Source organism: Ruditapes philippinarum, unplaced genomic scaffold (assembly GCF_026571515.1).
Source record: "Ruditapes philippinarum isolate M1 unplaced genomic scaffold, ASM2657151v2 ctg5846_1_1_1_1, whole genome shotgun sequence".
Lineage (NCBI taxonomy): Eukaryota > Metazoa > Mollusca > Bivalvia > Venerida > Veneridae > Ruditapes > Ruditapes philippinarum.
In genome coordinates, this window is record NW_026853361.1 from 80968 (window position 1) to 98888 (window position 17921).

Below are 17921 nucleotides of genomic sequence, written 5' to 3' on the forward strand. Positions count from 1 at the left end.
TGATGTTTGGGGTCAAGGGGTCAGAGGGCAAGATAACATTGACCTTATCAGTAAAAATTGCACTTTACCTTTAAGTTTCACAAATGTTTTGGCCTAGGCCGATAACCTTATTTTTAAGGGTCAAAGTCAAATTGACCTCGTATGTAGAAGGTTTTCCTACCAATAACACAACAACTCAATGATTTTGGTATACACCTTTTAAGATCTAAGTTAATTTATCAAATTGGCTGTCATTATAGAGGCTTACATGATCAATAAATTTATGTATATATTATTTGGTAAGATTTGTGATAAGTTTGTCATAAAAGTGCCATACATAACCTTTACAGTCACAATGACATAGTGACAAGTCATGACAAGTCAATAACCTTAATTGATTTTATGGACATTAGGTCAAAACTAAACGACAATAACCTGGCCACATTACTGACGAAAGGGGGCATACATGTTTTACAAACATATCTTGTTTGAACCTTGACCCTAAAGTAAGACCTTGACCTTTTGACCTTTCCCACAGAAACTTGAAAGTTTTCGTTTGACACTCCGCCTTACTAGAGAACATTAATCCCGAGTTATATTAGAATCCAGCCACGCATGTAGAAATACGCTCCAGACATGGGTTTTGCGCTGACCCCCATGTGTGATATTGATTTTTAAGCTGTGGACCTAGGTTTTGCTTGTGACCCATCACCCCATCATGGTGAACATTTGTATCAAACTATTTTGTAATCCTGTTAAGAATAAGCAAGATATAGACCAAACATATCTAGGCGGACGCATGAACTGATGGATGCACATGCACCAAACCGCCAAAAGTGAAAAGTGGCGAAAACTTAGTCGACCTCACCACAAGAGGGCTCAACAATTTGAAAAGTCCCCCTAACACTAAGCATAATACTTCAAAGCAAGATACGGCGCCTACAAACAAATTTTAATATTTTTATTTGATATTTGTCCTTTTGTGACATTTATTTAAACTTAATTTTGGCAAGACAACTCAACTCAACATTGGGAACATTTGTTATAATTATTTAAATCCATTCATGTATAAAGGAGGAAGTCTTAAACAGGAAAAGAGCAGGTCTTAAAAAGGTTGGTTTCCCATGACAGACACAAGTCTTTGAGAGGTCAAATTTCATCTAAGGAAACCCCGCATATTTTTAAATCTGTCTCTGTTTCATAAATTTTATTTTCAAAACAAACGAAGGTTTATTAAAAGGTTTTCATCAAAACAATTGTCACTGTCTTGCAAAGATATGCTCATTGACTGTATCAAACTTTATATCAAAATCTCGTTGTTCCTGCATTTAAAGGATATATTAGATTCCTTCTTTAACTTTACTTTACTTTACTTTACTTTACTTTAGTTTACTTTACTTTACATTACATTACATTACATTACTTTACTTACTTACTTACATACATTATGAACAAACAAAATAGTGAACAGGTGAAAGGCAAATATTTTTTTTCCTTATTCCTTCCAGGTTTTATAATTAACTTAACATGAATGATTAATAATTCAGGTTCCCATAAGATATTTCTGTAAATATCATTCCGAATGTATCTGTAATGTTCAATTTATAAAAAGAGTAGGGCAGTCTATTTCATATTTTAGGCACATGTATAATTTTTCAATAACATTTTTAAATATCAACTGTTGGTCAATCGCCTTGAAATATGTAGTCAATTCATGAAACAAAATTGCATACATGTATATTATGAAAAGTGTTTTGCCACTGCATTAATACAACATTAAATAGTAGAATAGAAGCAGATCATTTTAACTGAATTATGAAAATAAACAATTGAATAAAATATTATCTCTGCCACTCGCAACCCAATAAAATATTTGATATCAAAATGCATGTTTTAATTCAAAGTGACAAGATTGTCTTTGACTTGAAATTTATATACCAATAAAACTCTCTTATGACTCTTGGTGATATTTGAACAAGCCTTGTGTCTTGTTTTTCAATACTTCATGAACAAATAATTCATTTTAGTTCTACAAATTACAGTTCTAAACAGATAGAAACTCATAGCATCATAGCTATACAGTACCTGGACAAGCACCAATGGTACATAATCGTGTATCTGAACTGCTACCAAGACAGTTTTGCCCACCATCTGAAGGTGCAGGGTTATCACAATTTCTTGACCTAGTCTGTAAACTACTGCTGTCACCACAGGTTGGAGAGCAGGCTGACCATGGTGACCAATCTCCCCACATACCATCAACTGGTCAAGAAATGAGTTATAATACCATTTGATATCTGTCAAACTTCTGTTTGATAATGTAGGTTTTAAGAAAGAAGACTATATGCATGAATGTATTATGTTTATGAGTAATATTTTATCAAACATTAGTTAAAAGATAATATAAAATTAAATCATGTTGATCTTTCCTTCCATCTTTAAAGTACGCAAGTTATCATTGCGATTTTAACATTGCCGACCTTGATTTTAATGTGCTGTCTATCACTATTATTTTCAATTTTTGTATTATTTATTCTATTATTTCCTAATGGACAATCTCAGCAGATGAAATAAGTAAAAAGATTAAAAAATTGTATTGTAAAATCACAATGCATATTTCAATAAGCCTGACTTTTTTAAAAAATTGAATGAGTGCTCAATCACTTTTCTTTTTCAGAGTAAATTATGAGCCTTGAAAAGACAGAAAGTTTTTGAATTCATATCCAGCAATAAGACCAATATCTAAATAAATGCTAAAATTATTAGTCTTTTAAATCACTGCATTAATAACAGTTACTTAATTAAGATGAGGTATGATTCAATAAAAAATCAATGCTACTGATACTAGTTTTGAAAAATCATTATAATCTACATAAACGATCGAAACTACGTGACTGAAGTTTCAGAAGATAATAAAGATATTAAGTTGCATGCAAAGTCTTGACCAATAATAATGATCAATGAATTTGACAGTCCCTTTTTATATTCGATTATAAAATTCAAGTAACTAACCTGGGCAAACTCCACTTGTACATGATTCAGTTTGTGTGGCATCTCCAGTGCAACTACCAGCAACAGAACATGTCCTTTTTCTAGTTCTTGTTCCACTACCACATGTAACACTACAACTTTCCCAGTTTGACCAGTTAGACCATGTAGCTGAAAAACACAATATTAAAACTTAGTGTAAGTGCTTATAAAATTGTTAATAGAGGTCAGAAAATGCTTGAATGTTCAAGTACCTTGCTATAAGAATTAGGCATAATCTATTACAATAAATAATTAATAAACAAATATTCTAACACGAACCGCATTTTTTCCTATTGAACATAGAAGAACCGAAAGTGTCTGTTATTATGCTATAAAGTCACTGTTTGACGTTCTATATTTAGACATGTGACGTAATCAATATACACGTGACGTAACCACTAAAAATGTGACGCGCTGAAAATAAGTACGGAAACAAATCAGGCGCAATTATGCTTAATATCACGTACGGCAGCATTTATTTGTTGATGTCGTGTTAGAATCGAAATAATATATCCAAATCGGTGATTTTATCGCTCAATAACATTACTGTTTGTCGTTCAGATGCGCATCATTATATCACTCGGGCTACGCCCTCTTGATATAATTCATCGCATCCGAACTCCAAACAGTGATGTTATTGAGCGATAAAATCACTGTTTGGGATATATTATTTCTTAAATAAATAAATAAATGGTCAATATATTGTCATGTACGTCAAGAAATTCATGTTAAATGATACTGATATATATTCTATACCTTCTTATGTCATATGTACCAGAGATACTGCTATTTTCAATATTGAATTATATCATTATATTGTTTGACTTTGACACAATAATGTATACATGTTATGGATGAGGAGCGGAATTTTCAAATCATGTTCTGTTCGGTTATTGTTATTGTTAATACATTATCTACTTTATTTCAGTTACTGTTAAAAATTGTCCTGACAAAATGTCCTTTTGTTTACAATGTTCTTTCTACCGTCTTTGTTATTTTGCTTTTTGGTTTATCTACAGAGTAACAAATAAAGAATAGATACTCAATCTTTAAAATTAAGAACATAAATGAAGGCAGTGTAGATCCCTTAAAAATATATAATTTGTTTCCTGTATGATGATCATTTCATGATTATAACTGATATTACTTTTCAATATTTACTGTTAAAAAGGTTTCTTGGTATTGATTAAGGAAAATGCTACTTTGATACGAAGCTGTAACCTAACATAAGTTTCTTCTAAATGTTTTCTACAATACTGTTTTTATTCTGCTTAATATGTTTGTTGAAATTATTTTCACAACAAGTTTTATATTTATAATTTGAGCTTATAGTGTTTAATAAAATAACAAACTTTATCTAGGAACAAAGCATAAAAATTTGTATAGAAACAAAATTTATAGATATTACAATTTACTTTAACTTAACAAAATGTGTGTTATAATAGAAACATAAGCACATACTTTAATAAGTATTTTAAAATGAGACTTGTTTGCTTTCTTTACCTGTAAAAAGACTGTACTTTTTAGCTGTAAGTTATTACTTGTTACAGAGCAAACAATTTTGACTAAAAAAACAGGCTGCAATGCTCCTCCCTACCCCCCCCACACCAAACAAAAAGAAGCAAACAAACTTGCACATGTAGTATATCTTGAACTGAAAGGGTGAACATTGGATATTCATTTTGAAGTCAAATTTTAAGTAATGTTTTCTGGGGGTTTACTTGATAAATATCATTTAATAACCAAGCATGAGTCAAATCGTCCCCGGAAATTAATTCAAAATTATTTAAGAAATAAGAGAGCCACAATACACACTCATCCGATATTCATTGCACTTCAGGAAACTATATGGACAGTTTCCTAGATAATTGTAAACATAAGAATGCTATTATCCTTGTGCCTAAAGAAAGGGAGTTTTATAAGGTTTTCCCAATATGAGTCTTAGTTAAATCAATGGATCCCTCGTGCAGAATCGATTTTGACTCAACATTTATGATTGGTCTGCTACACACATTTATCTAAAGCTATAGACTTTGCATTATTTCAGACAATAAGACTTTTATAAGAATGTGATAACATAATGAATTCCTGAAAAAAGTTCAATAACAAGTGATCCTAAATTCCAATTGATTTAGAAAAAACCCTCAAAGATTAGAGAGATTATTTTTTACAAACTTTCAAACATAAAAAGGTCTTTTTTTTCAATTTACTTTTTATGTTACTTGAGTACACATAAACCCCCAAATTTGAAGGAAACACACTGTATTCAATGGGCAAACGATTTATTTGAAACACATTCGTATCCAATTATAAGGTCTCAAACGTACAATGCAACATCGTCTAAAGCATACATAAATTATATTATAAACGTGCATACCTTGAGCAGATGTGCAATAGAATTGCTGGTAAACTATGCATAGATATACCTGAAAAAGAAATATGCATTTATCCTATAATAAGAAAAAAAACATCTAGAGAAATAATTGATACCGGGGTAATGTAAAATAGTCTTTAAGATAGATGCAATGTTATTTTGCTTACGCTTAAACATGAACTAGTCTTTACTATACTAGACTCTAAAAAGAATTCAGATTAAATTAAACAAACAAAACTTTTACTTAAATGATCATACTTGTCATTTTTCTCGAATTAGCGAAAAATGCCATGCAATCGCAATCTAATAAGAAGGATTGTATTGCGGAATACTGGTCAACAGAATTTAAGAGATGAACAAATTGATTAGGACACAACAATTTATATTGAATGTCATTTAATTATATAAATTCCCTTCAGTAATCAAGGCATCAGTTCTGGATCTGGGTCTAAATAAGTTTCTTACAAAAAATATTTTTATCAGCATTATGTTATTTATTGAACTATGTAATTTGAAATAATGATTATTACTCCTGAAACTACGGTGGCATAAAAGTGACATTTGCAAATTTTTTATTTTGTTTTTGTTTTTGAAACTTTTTTTTATTTGTTTTTCGCAAATTTTTTATTTATTTTGTTTTTGGAACTTTTTTTGTTTGTTTTTCGCACATTTTTTATTTTTTTTGTTTTTGAAACTTTTTTTTATTTTTGTTTTTTGCACATTTTTTTTTTTTTTTGTTTTTGAAACTTTTTTTTTTTGTTTTTCGCACAATTTTTTTTTTTTTTTTTTTTGTTCTTGAAACTTTTTTTTAGTTTTGTGTACATATTTTACTTTAGTTTTTCGTACATATTTTTAAGCAAATCAAAACAGTTACACCTTATAGAAATAGTTATCTCCCATAGTATAAATTACGCCATTTCCTTGTTCAAAAATGGATAACACACATAGTTACTTCCCTTAGTATGAAATAAGCCGTTAATGTACCTCGGTATACACGATGGGGTCTCAAATCGAGGAATTTCTACGAAAGCGAGGGGTAGACTCTTCAACACTGGCACGAATAGCCACGGATAAGGTAACTTGGATTTTTCTTTTTTTTTTTGGTTTTACGTCACACCGACACAGTATAGGTAATTCGGCGACGTTCCAGCGAAGACCTCGGGTGCCCTTCCGTGCATTATTTCAGGCACGAACGGGCAAGGTAACTTGCTCCGAGGCATATATTATTATAGATTATTTTAATTATATATAGTAATTGTGGTAAATCTAAACCGTTGAGCCACACATAGTGATTAAAGGCAGCTACTCAGTATGTGACTTAAAAGTGCATAAATCAAATTTTGTAAACAATTTCATTATTTAAATTTTGTATAGATAGTCCTGATATATATAAGCATATATATACCGGTACGGCTGTCCACGGTTGAACGGCTGTCTGCCCATTTGATTGTACGTTGTGTACAAGCCTTTAAGAGTCTTATGAATTAGACTAACATGCATCCTTGCTCTGTGCTTTTATATATCAGGACTATCAATACAAAATTTAAATAATAAGATTGTTTACAAAATTTGATTTATGCACTTTTAAGTCACATACTGAGTAGCTGCCTTTAATCACTATGTGTGGCTCAACGGTTTAGATTTACCACAATTACTATATATAATTAAAATAATCTATAATAATACATGCCTCTGAACAAGTTACCTTGCCCGTCGTGCCTGAAATAATGCACGGAAGGGCACCTGAGGTCTTCGCTGGAACGTCGCCGAATGACCTATACTGTGTCGGTGTGACGTAAAACAAAAAAAAAAATCCAAGTTACCTTATCCGTGGCCATTCGTGCCAGTGTTGAAGAGTCTACCCCTCGCTTTCGTAGAAATTCCTCGATTTGAGACCCTATCGTGTATACCTAGGTACATTAACGGCTTATTTCATACTAAGGAAAGTAACTTTGTGTGTTATCAATTTTTGAACAAGGAAATGGCGTAATTTATACTATGGGAGATAACTATACTATTTAACTGTTTTGATTGGCTTAAAAATATGTACGAAAAACTAAAATAAAATATGTACACAAAACTAAAAAAAAAAATTAAAAAAAAAAAAAAAAAAAAAAAAAAAAAAAAAAAAAAAAAAAAAAAAAAAAAAAAAAAAGTGAAAAAAAAAAAAAAAAAAAAGTTCAAAACAAAAAAAAAAAAAATGTGCGAAAAACAAAAAAAAAAAGTTTCAAAAACAAACAAAAAAAAATAAAAAATTTGCGAAAAACAAATAAAAAAAAGTTTCAAAAACAAAAGAAAATAAAAAATTTGCGAAAAACAAATAAAAAAAAGTTTCAAAAACAAACAAAAATAAAAATTTTGCAAATGTCACTTTTATGCCACCGTATGAAACAATTTATAGATACATTATATACTATACTGGATGGCATGAAAAGGCAAAAAACAGAGAAAGATTACTTAAATTTGATTTAAATTTGATTTAAATAATTTATAAAATGTATTTTCTATTATATTTTCTAAGTTGTGTTCTAATTGTCCTTGAAAATGAGATGCATATCTCACGAAATGTACATTCAATATATAAACTGGATGAAGATAAATAAACTTGTTCAAAATTGCTAAGAAAGAATGGTTTGTCAACATAAACAAACAGCCGTACCAGATTTTAATATGTGATGAAATTTACTTTCAGTACCAATTTGTCATTAATAATAAATTTATGACAGCGACTCATTTATCACATTGCCAATCAAGTTTTTCCGTCCGTAGGATAAGTTTGTTCTATGATACTTTAACGTTAGATTTATTTATTACAAGGTCTTGCCTCATCAATTTTAATCGTTTGTGATGCAATCCATATTGAAAATAGAGATTAAATAATCAAAAGTAAAGCCTTAGTCTTGTTTTATAAGACTCAATTTATTCGACAAAATAGAAATTCAGAAAATATAAGGGAACATATTTAGATCCAATTAATTGCGCATAATTATTCTAAACCCAACGTAGCTGTTTAAAATCGTTTTGACCTACAATTCCAACTACTGGTTAAAAGTTTATTTTTAGTAAAATCGTCGTTAATATTCATTTTTTATTGTCTCCTGTATGCTGTCGGGAATATCTTGGTTGCCGACGCAAATCCGAAAATCGATTGTCATTTTAGGTGAATAAGAGTGTCCGCCCATTGGTCCGCTGGTGTAAGTATATCAGTATGGGAATACCCTGGTATTTTGCCGTCATTGAGCCGAAGTTGAACAGTAAAACTAATGGTCATTTCAGCTCAATTCTCGCTGTTTCCTGCTGGCAAGTCGCAAATTTTTATATAGTTGAATGCTTAAGGAGTTTGACCATGTGTCCATTGGTTTAAGTAGAACACTTATATTTTTTCCGACGTTTATTTGAAAATCGAATGGATTTTTTAGCTTAAAACACGGCATATCTGACCTGCCCCTGTGATTTCCACAGAACCTAACATTGTGACATGATCAATGGATTTTGTGTCTACCGGTGTGTGTTCGTTGGCCACTGGTAAAAATATGTTTGTCGGGAATACAGAAAATCGAAATGTAAATAGTCATTTAAGCGCTGAACTCGAAATTTCCGTCTGGCTCATATGAGCATTATGCTAAATAAAACAGAATTCCATAATTGTGGCATGCTTAGAGTGTCAAAACTTGTGTCCTTTTGTATAAGTGTGTCCGTCAAGAATACTTTAAATGCCGGCGTAAAGCCAACTATTGCATTAGAAATAATCATTTAAGCTCAAATCTTAAAATTTCCGTCTGGCTCATGTTAGACCAAAGCTAAATTCCACTAAGTAGCATGTCTAGAAAATTTGATCAAGTGTCCGCTGGTATTGAAGTGTCCACTTGGAACACACCGGTATTTTGTTGATGTAAAAAATGTAAAAGAAAGTGATCCCTAGGAAGATAACTCCGAAGAATTAATAAAAGATAAACTAACACTGTAGGGAAGTACGGAGCAAGTTGCCGTCACATGTCACTTGACACCTTGTTTAACCTAAAATTGAACTGTTAATAGTCTTTTTAGTTAAAGACTCCGAATTTCTGGCTAGTTCATGTGCACCCTATACTAAATGCGGAAGATAAGAATTGGTGTTATTCTTATGAGGTTCGAACTTGTGTGTTCTTGTGTAAGTGTGTCCATCAAGAATACTCTCGTTTCTGACGTAAAGCCGAGAATTTGACAAGAAGATGTTATTTTAGCTAAATTCTCGGAAACTCGGCTTGCCGGACCCAAAATAGTTGCCTACATGCAGAATTTGATTGTGTGACCGCTGTTATTAGTGTGTCAGTCAGGGTATACTTGCATTTTGACAATGCTAAGTTGAAGATAGAACTGTAAAAATTCATTGAGTTCAAAATCCGAATTTCTTGTTGGCTCCTGCCAGCTCTATGATTATTATCGCAGACTCCATATGGTGACATGTAGTTTGACTGTGTGTATCCGCTAGTTAAATTTTCTGTCAGAATATTCTCGCATATTACTGACGTTAAGACGAAAATCAAAACTTAGTTGATATTTTGTCTCAAACCTCGCATATTATGATTCCAATATGATGGCATGCTTAGAGCTTGCAAACTTGTGTCTGCTTGTTTAAAAAATACCCGTCAGGATAATTGTGGCGATTTGCCGATGTTAAGTCTGCCGAACATCAGACTGTTTTCAGTCAAATTATAGAATCCTAAGACTTAAAAATGCAGACCTGATAAGATTACATGTTTATGGGATCTGAACGTATGTCAGTCGTTGTTTGTGCCGTGTGGAGGCTGTAAATAATCGCCCCGAACATTCAATCGGAAATGTTATATTTCCGATCCTTAAAAATCGTTCGGCACGACATTATTGTTGTGCTTGTGGTGATTTAGTTATTTCTATTCGGCTATTTTCTTGTCGGATGTTTCCAGTATTCCTCACTTGAATCCTGTTGAATCACCCTGAGGAAATGTGGCCTGCTTTTTAAATTTGTCTTTTGACGTCTTATCTGTGATATGCAGGCTTCATAACCTCTGATTCCCTTTCAAAATTCCATTTTATTTAGTTCCGCCCATTGTTACTCGTTTAGGGCATACGCATTTTTTTACCTTTGGACTATATGACGCTTTTCATGGAATGGCACATACGTGTCACATTGAAAATTCCATGATAACCCCCATATGAACACATCTGCGGATGTTTTAAAATTCCAATATGTACTAGTTCATGTTAAATGTTGAATTCTGCTTAAGCCGGTACTAGGGGTCGTGGACGGTAGTTTGTACTTGACATAACCGTCCATGAACAGGCTCAATCAAACCGAGCCTGCAACATTTTCAGTTTTGCCGTGTTGGGCTTTCCTTAGGGATTCTTACTTTCTCTATTTCAAGCGTTTCGGTCGGGAGACAAAGGTGCGGTTTTCTCTATTTTAACTTTTATTTCTCAATCGAACTATGTTTACTTTTGATACAATTTTTTTTGTTTTGCTTTCTCATGAATGTAGCGTAGCTTTTTTTAATATTTAGAATTTATATATGAATACAATTGGTTCACAAACCTTATAACTGGCATATTTTATTTTATTTCAGCATTAATCAAATTTCAAGCGACGGAGAAGGTAAGGAAAATAAAAAGAACTGTTTGCAACAAAAAAAAAGTTTTTGTATTGTATAAACATGTTACTGATATGGACTTTATAAAAAGCAGCATTTAGCACATGATTTAGGAACTGCTACTTTTGGGGTCTTTACACAACAATTATCTATAAATTGCATAATATCTAACAGATAAACGCTTTGTTGAAGTAACATTTTTAAAACTTCTAAAAAATACCAACCAGCAAACAACAAAGAGTTGAATGATAAAAATATGAAGTCAAACATAACGATATGATGATTTAAAAATTGAATTTCTAAATTCAAACAAAGTGATACATTTCTAACACTGTGATATCTTTTTGAAGATATTTTATTACAATAAGTTATTTTCGTAGAAAAAAAGTTCATGATAACTTACCAAAAGGATATATCCTTCCATAATGGTATTCAGCAGTTGATATTGATATTTATAAACATTTCTTTAACCTTAGATAAATTTCATAAGGAAGTAAAATTCAGCGCATCTGTCAACATAATTATCAACGTTGTTATTTCATTAAAATTAAAACAAGTCTTCTCATCCGATGCAAATAAGGATATACTTAAAATAAGACAAATAAAATTGCAAACAGATGCATGAAACTTGCTTTTATTCTTTTAACATTTAACATGCCAAGTAAAGTTTAAAACCAATAGCTTTATGCATATTATAATGCTTATTATAGCTTTCTTGTTTGATTGTTCGTCTACATACAAAAAACTTGTATTATTTGCTTATACAAATTATCAAAATAATACATGTATCAAATGTCTGCTTGGGCCAATTAAAATGTTTGAGAAGTTTGGCAATGATCATCGGAATCGTAAAAACCGAAATTCACTGAAAAGAAACATAAGAGAATAAAGGTTAATTTTTTGCGATGTAAATTTAAAGTGAATTTAGTCTGTAATGGAAAGTGTACAATGCAATACATAATTACGATGATAATATTTAGTACCAAAAATATAATTCTATATGGGTGTTGTTGACTAGTAATAATTAATATGATCCGATAGCACACATATTTATGCAGCAAATGATAAACTTGTTGTAGAACATTATTTATCGTATAAATCACTGAGAACTTTATCATAATTTTTCTAAATTCAAACAATATATTATAATAATATCTAAATAATACTGTTTATGTTATTTATCAACATTTGACAAACGTATGAAAATGTGCTCATAATAAATCATATGCTGAGTTGCATTGCACAATTCATTTGGGGTCAATACTAAGGTTACTAAACATTTACATTTTATAATTAAAAACAACTTAAATGATGTATTGGAAACAAAACACAGGGTATCAGAAAAGCTCTGCTATGAAAACTACAAGAAAGGCAAAACCCATCCATGAAACTGGTATTAAGGACAAGCCCCCTTTCTTCCCTAAAGTATTGTGTATAGTCGACAGCTTATATACAGGTCATGGTTAAGGTTTAAAAGTAAGGTAAACCTGCCAAAACAATAAAGATAATATTAACAGCATTAAAACAACGTATTAAAATAAATATACAGCTGCATGAAACAACCGGTAAAATTGTGACGTACTCGTATGTTAAGGAAAACCTTAAATATGGCAATAAAACGATACCCATTGATTCACATGACATGTATGTATTGCTAAAATTGGGAATAGTATTCTATATATATGTACACGTTTGCTTCAATAGTAGCAAACTGTTAAAAGATAAAACAAGTTTTCAGAGCTTGAAATAGTAAAATATTCATGGATATAAAAAATTTAAATTTGAATTTGAAGTCAACTCAGAGCTCAGCCATATGAAGTAAACAAAAACATTAGCATATCCACAACTACAAACGAAGTGAATTTTCCCAGAAGATGAACATTTATTATACAAATGTTCTCTCTAGGATTGGATGTTATAATAATTCTTAAAAGCGGTTGATAACTTGTAGTAAATTTTTTCATCGGCTGCAAGTTTTTCAACTCTACATAAAATATATGTGTAGGTCCCGCCGGCGACGGGGTTTTTAAACACTGTGTGGTATTTATTGAATTAATATTATACATGAATACATATTTGATATATAAAATGTGTATGTCAGAAAAGTGTCAGATAAGCACTTTAAAATTTGTATGTACCTTTAAGATGTTTCTAATTAATAATAAAATAACTCTCGTTTCTAATTAATAATAAAATAATATATTTATCTCACGACTATGTGTTTTTCTAGTTCCCAAGAATTATGATACAAATTCTTGATAAAATTTTGAAATTAGGAATTGAGTAGCTTGAATAAGATCATAAAATCATTTAGAACGTAGGGACTCGGTGTTTCTTTTATGTTGTAAGAATCTAAAATAAACAAAAACAACGAAGGGAACATCATTTAATTATGATCAGTTAAACAAATTCAGTGATTTAAACCAGCTATCAGCCTCAACTAAACTTTGTTTTATAAAACAAGGAATTAATTGTTTAAGCATATTGATTTTATAAACTTAAACTGAGAAATGAGTCACTGTATTTTTGTTTACAATTTTTTGTAAAACTCATTGTATTAGTTGTTTAATATATAAATATACCAAATGCCTATGAGAAAAAGAAAGAAAACAGAAAAGAGAACTATCAAAAAGATGAATTTGCCCTAAACAGAATTTAGTTTGTCGGCGCTCTGTGTATCATTGTGCTTTATAACTACAAGGCAGGATCTATATAAGAACAGAAAAATTCCTAAAAAGCACCCAAAAAGGCAAAATTGAATTTTTAATGCAGGCTCTGTTTAATCGAGTCTGTCCATAGACGGAAGAGGTAGTTGCTAGTTACCGTTCAAGTCCTTTAGTACCAGCATGAAATGAAAAAAGAAAAAAAAGTTAAGGTGTAAAAGTTATAGTTTTTTTTAATACAGATAACTTTTATTTAATTAATACAGATAAATGTATGTTAAAATTAAATTAACATGAATAATTTAAGTAGGAAGTGTTATTAGCCTTTTAACAAACTGTACTTCAAAACTTTATACTATATTGTCATGGTACTTTATAACCCAACAGGTGCTTAAGTCAGCTATTATTTAAAATGCACATAATTTGTTAATACTATGTCTATTAAGTTTGTTTATTTTGAAGATATGAAAAATATTATATTACCAAACGCTTCTACGGCTCATTAAAATTAATTGATGAATCCTTGAAAAATTACAAATTACATTACCTTATTAAACAGTCAACTTTTCTATTCATGGATAAAGTTTCAAAGTAATTCAAAGTAAATCATTAGTTTTAAGTTCGTTTGTGAGTGGTTTTTTGTTTTTGTTTCCAGATTTGTTTTGATAATTATTAATAAAATCATTAATCACAGTGCAAATACAATAAGCACAACTCAGGGTACTTCTATGGATATGCATTTTGGACCTTAATCCTTACTTCCTTTTATTTGACTTCTTTGATAGAATAAATCTTACTTATCATCCAGTATTTAAAATGACACACATTTTCGTCCTTTCATATTGAGTCACTGGATTGAAAGATTGTTGTTTTCTAAAATGTCATCAAGTACGAAATTTTCTTTTATAAAAATGACATAATAAAGATAAAGAACCCAAACCACTTTATCAATACACCCGGGGGGGGGGGGGGGTAGGTGGGGTATTAAACTTTCAGTGTATTAGTGACAAATACAATAACTTATCAAAATGAACAAACAATTCGTAAGGAAATATCTAACATCTGTTAATGTAACTAAAATACTGTTACAGATGAAAATATTTAACAATTGCAGATGAGTGCAAGCCCATAAATGGCATAGATAGTACAAGTTTACTGCATTGAGGAATAACACTTAATAATTATAAAAGTAGTTGTTTAACTGAATATACCAAATGCATGTAAGAAAAAGAAGAAAAAAAGAGAAAATTAACAAAAAATTTGCCCTAAACAGCATTAAGTTTGTCGGCTCTCTGTATCATTGCGGTTTATAACTACAAGGCAGAATCTATATAAGTACAGAGAAAAATCCCTAAAAAATATCCAAAAAGGCAACAGTGAAATTTTTATGCAGGCTCGGTTTAATCGAGCATGTCCATAGACGATAGAGGTAGTTGCTAGTTACCGTCAAAGCCCTTTAGTACCAGCATGAAATGAAAAAAAAAATGTTAAGGTGTAAAAGTAATAGAGATTTAATTCAGATAAATGAATGTGTAATATAATTAAAATTAGTAATTCATGTAGGAAGTTTTACAAGCTGTTTTACAAATTCTAATTAAAGAATTTATACTAACTTTACATGGTTCTTTATGACCCGATATGTACGTGTCAGTTATGATTTAAAATGCACATACCATATTAATACAATGCCTATTACGTGTGTTTATTTAGTAGATTCTAATAGCAGACGCTTCATACGGCTAAATAAAAGTTGTTAAAAAAATTCATTGATGAACCCTTGAAAAATTACATAACGCAAGTCAACTTTTCTATTTTCTATTCATGGATAAAGTTTCAAAGTAAATCAAAATTTTAAAGTTCGATGTGTTTGTTTCCCGATTTTCACTTCATAATCAATTAATCACAGTGCAAATACATGTATATAAGCATAACTCAGAGAACTTCTAGGGATATGCATTTTGGAACATAAGCATTCGTTCATTTTATTTGACTTCTTTGATAAAATAAATCATTTTTATTATGTGAGCCATCCTTGGTTCTATCATTGTCTAATGAATGAATATTAATGTATTTGTCTATGTACATAATGAGTAATTGTCGAGGAACATAAATATGCCGTTCAACCATAAGATATATGAACGGAAATTAATGTTCATGTCAATATATGGAAAAGACATTTTTCGAGTCAAAAATGTCGGGCAATATTGGAAAAAACAATAGAATCTTGAACAATTTTATCGAATGCAAGATGAATACATAGAAATGTTAACATTTTCTAAATGGAATAAGTCAATATGACGCAATGAAAGTAATAAAGAACCATTTATAAATATTTTGAATATATTTTGACATAGGACCGGTTATATATTGAATAAATTCAAAATTGCTGCATGTACACTAGAGATTACGGAATAAAATAAAATCAAAGTTTTACCGAACAATAATTATTTAAAGATATGAAAGTATTAAATAACGAAAAAGAAAAGCGAAATTTACAACAAAGTACACAAAGCACATTTTTATAAATAATACTTCTATCAGCACCTGCACTTGAATCCTGTGGCCACCGATCTGCGATAATGTTTTTTTTTCCTTTATGCGAATTATAAATGATATTTCAAGTGATATAAAATGCTTAGTTTAGTACGGAAGCTTCCTGGTGCAAATTTATAATATTCTATAAAAATAACTACTTCAAAGGAGATAAAAAATAACTCCTAAGTAGACTCTATTACTCATACGTAGTACATTATAACTCTTAAGATAAGTTTTATGTAACATTATAAATTGACACCAGGACGTTTCCTGTGTTAGACCCTTTGAACCGAAAACTGAAGAATTATTTTATTCAAGTTCTGTCAATATAATCTGCCGTATTCATGCATAAAATGTCGCTTTTTCCTGTATAACATAATTTTGTTTATCATACTGAATTTATTTTGCATTTGAATTATTCTTGTTTAAATAATCATAGTAAAATATTCTAAAAAGTTGTCAAACTTAATAATTTCGCTCAATTCGGCGACTCGGAAAATAAAAGTATTTAATATACATGTTTTTAAGTTAATAATTTGTTAAAATACATTAACCTTCTCAGCCGAATCGTTTTATGCTTATAATATGCGGAGAATCGTGACAACATAAGTGATGAAAGGTTACGTTCAGTACGTGGCCCTCATAATAAATTTTGAAGAAAACAAAAAGACAAAAGAAGGAGGGGGGGGGGGTCATCAGTATAATGTAATATTCCGATAGACTTATTGGCAAGCAGATATTAGACAGAAAAAATAAGCAATAACATCGTACGATTAACTTTTGGTGTTCATGACTAAGCTGGTTTCTTAAAACCTTTTTCACATAAGATTTGTGCTACATTATGACAAATCACATTAAAGAATCAGATTTATTAGATCTAATTAAAAGTAATTTCCTCTGACTTTCAGATTTGGAGACTTCAGATCTGGAAACGCATGTAACAATTTTATAGGCCTATATTTATTATATATTATATTTATGAGGGCTATGTACGCAGACATGTGTTTAAATACAATATCTTGATAAACGAAGCATATTTTATCTATAAGTTAAATACTTCATTTAAGTTGTGATTTTATCTGTAATGTCACCCTGAAACTAGTCCAGTCATGTAACATCTCAAAATACGGCAACAAATGTGGTAAAGGCAAGTTATCCAATGATAATATGTTAAGTTATCGTTTCCCGATAACAGACTATAAAAAAAGCAAAGATAAACAAATACAAAAAAAACAAAAACAAAAAAAAAACAGCAACAACAACAACAAGAAACATACAAAGTGACAAAGATGTATTGCAAAAGTTTCTCCAACTTTCTAAAGATATGTAACCTTTTATCAGATATTTCTTTTAAATAATAGTGTAATTATTACTCACGAAAAGCATATATCCTTTCATCATGCTATCTTACAGACGAATGTATAAAATAGATATCTATAAACATTCATTTATAAACCTTACTAAACTACACAAGGAAGTAAAAATATACCTAAACATTATTCGTTCTTTACATTGCTATTTACATTTAATAAATACATACCTACCCATACGAAGCGTGTATAATCATTATATTATTAAACTTGTTTTCCAGCTACCATGTAATAGAAAGAGCACCTAAACACGACGCTATCTGATTTGTACGAGGGGGGGGGGGGGCGTAGCCCCCGAGTATAAATCAGATTGCCGAGTGTTTTGGTGTTCTTTCTCTTTTGTATCATAGTCAAATATAAAAAC

General features: G+C 30.5%; 1 protein-coding gene across 1 annotated transcript; it reads right to left on the reverse strand.

Moving 5' to 3' along the window:
* Positions 1-1673: 1673 nt before the first annotated feature.
* LOC132736634 (thrombospondin-1-like) lies at positions 1674-17648 on the reverse strand. The gene is made up of 4 exons (XM_060723799.1): positions 17565-17648; positions 5387-5435; positions 2992-3138; positions 1674-2241 (listed from the first exon to the last, which is right to left on the reverse strand). Exons 1-4 carry the CDS (start codon positions 17586-17588, stop codon positions 2054-2056), a joined length of 408 nt encoding a protein of 135 aa, XP_060579782.1. The 5' UTR covers positions 17589-17648; the 3' UTR covers positions 1674-2053.
* Between the last annotated feature and the right edge of the window lie 273 nt (positions 17649-17921).

Coding starts and splice junctions, on each gene's coding strand:
- LOC132736634 (XM_060723799.1), bottom strand. CDS start 17,588: ATGATGAAAGGATATATGCTTTTC. Junction 3,139..5,386: donor CTATTGCACATCTGCTCAAG/GTATGCACGTTT, acceptor TGTGTTTTTCAG/CTACATGGTCTAACTGGTCA. Junction 2,242..2,991: donor TACAAGTGGAGTTTGCCCAG/GTTAGTTACTTG, acceptor TTTCTTGACCAG/TTGATGGTATGTGGGGAGAT.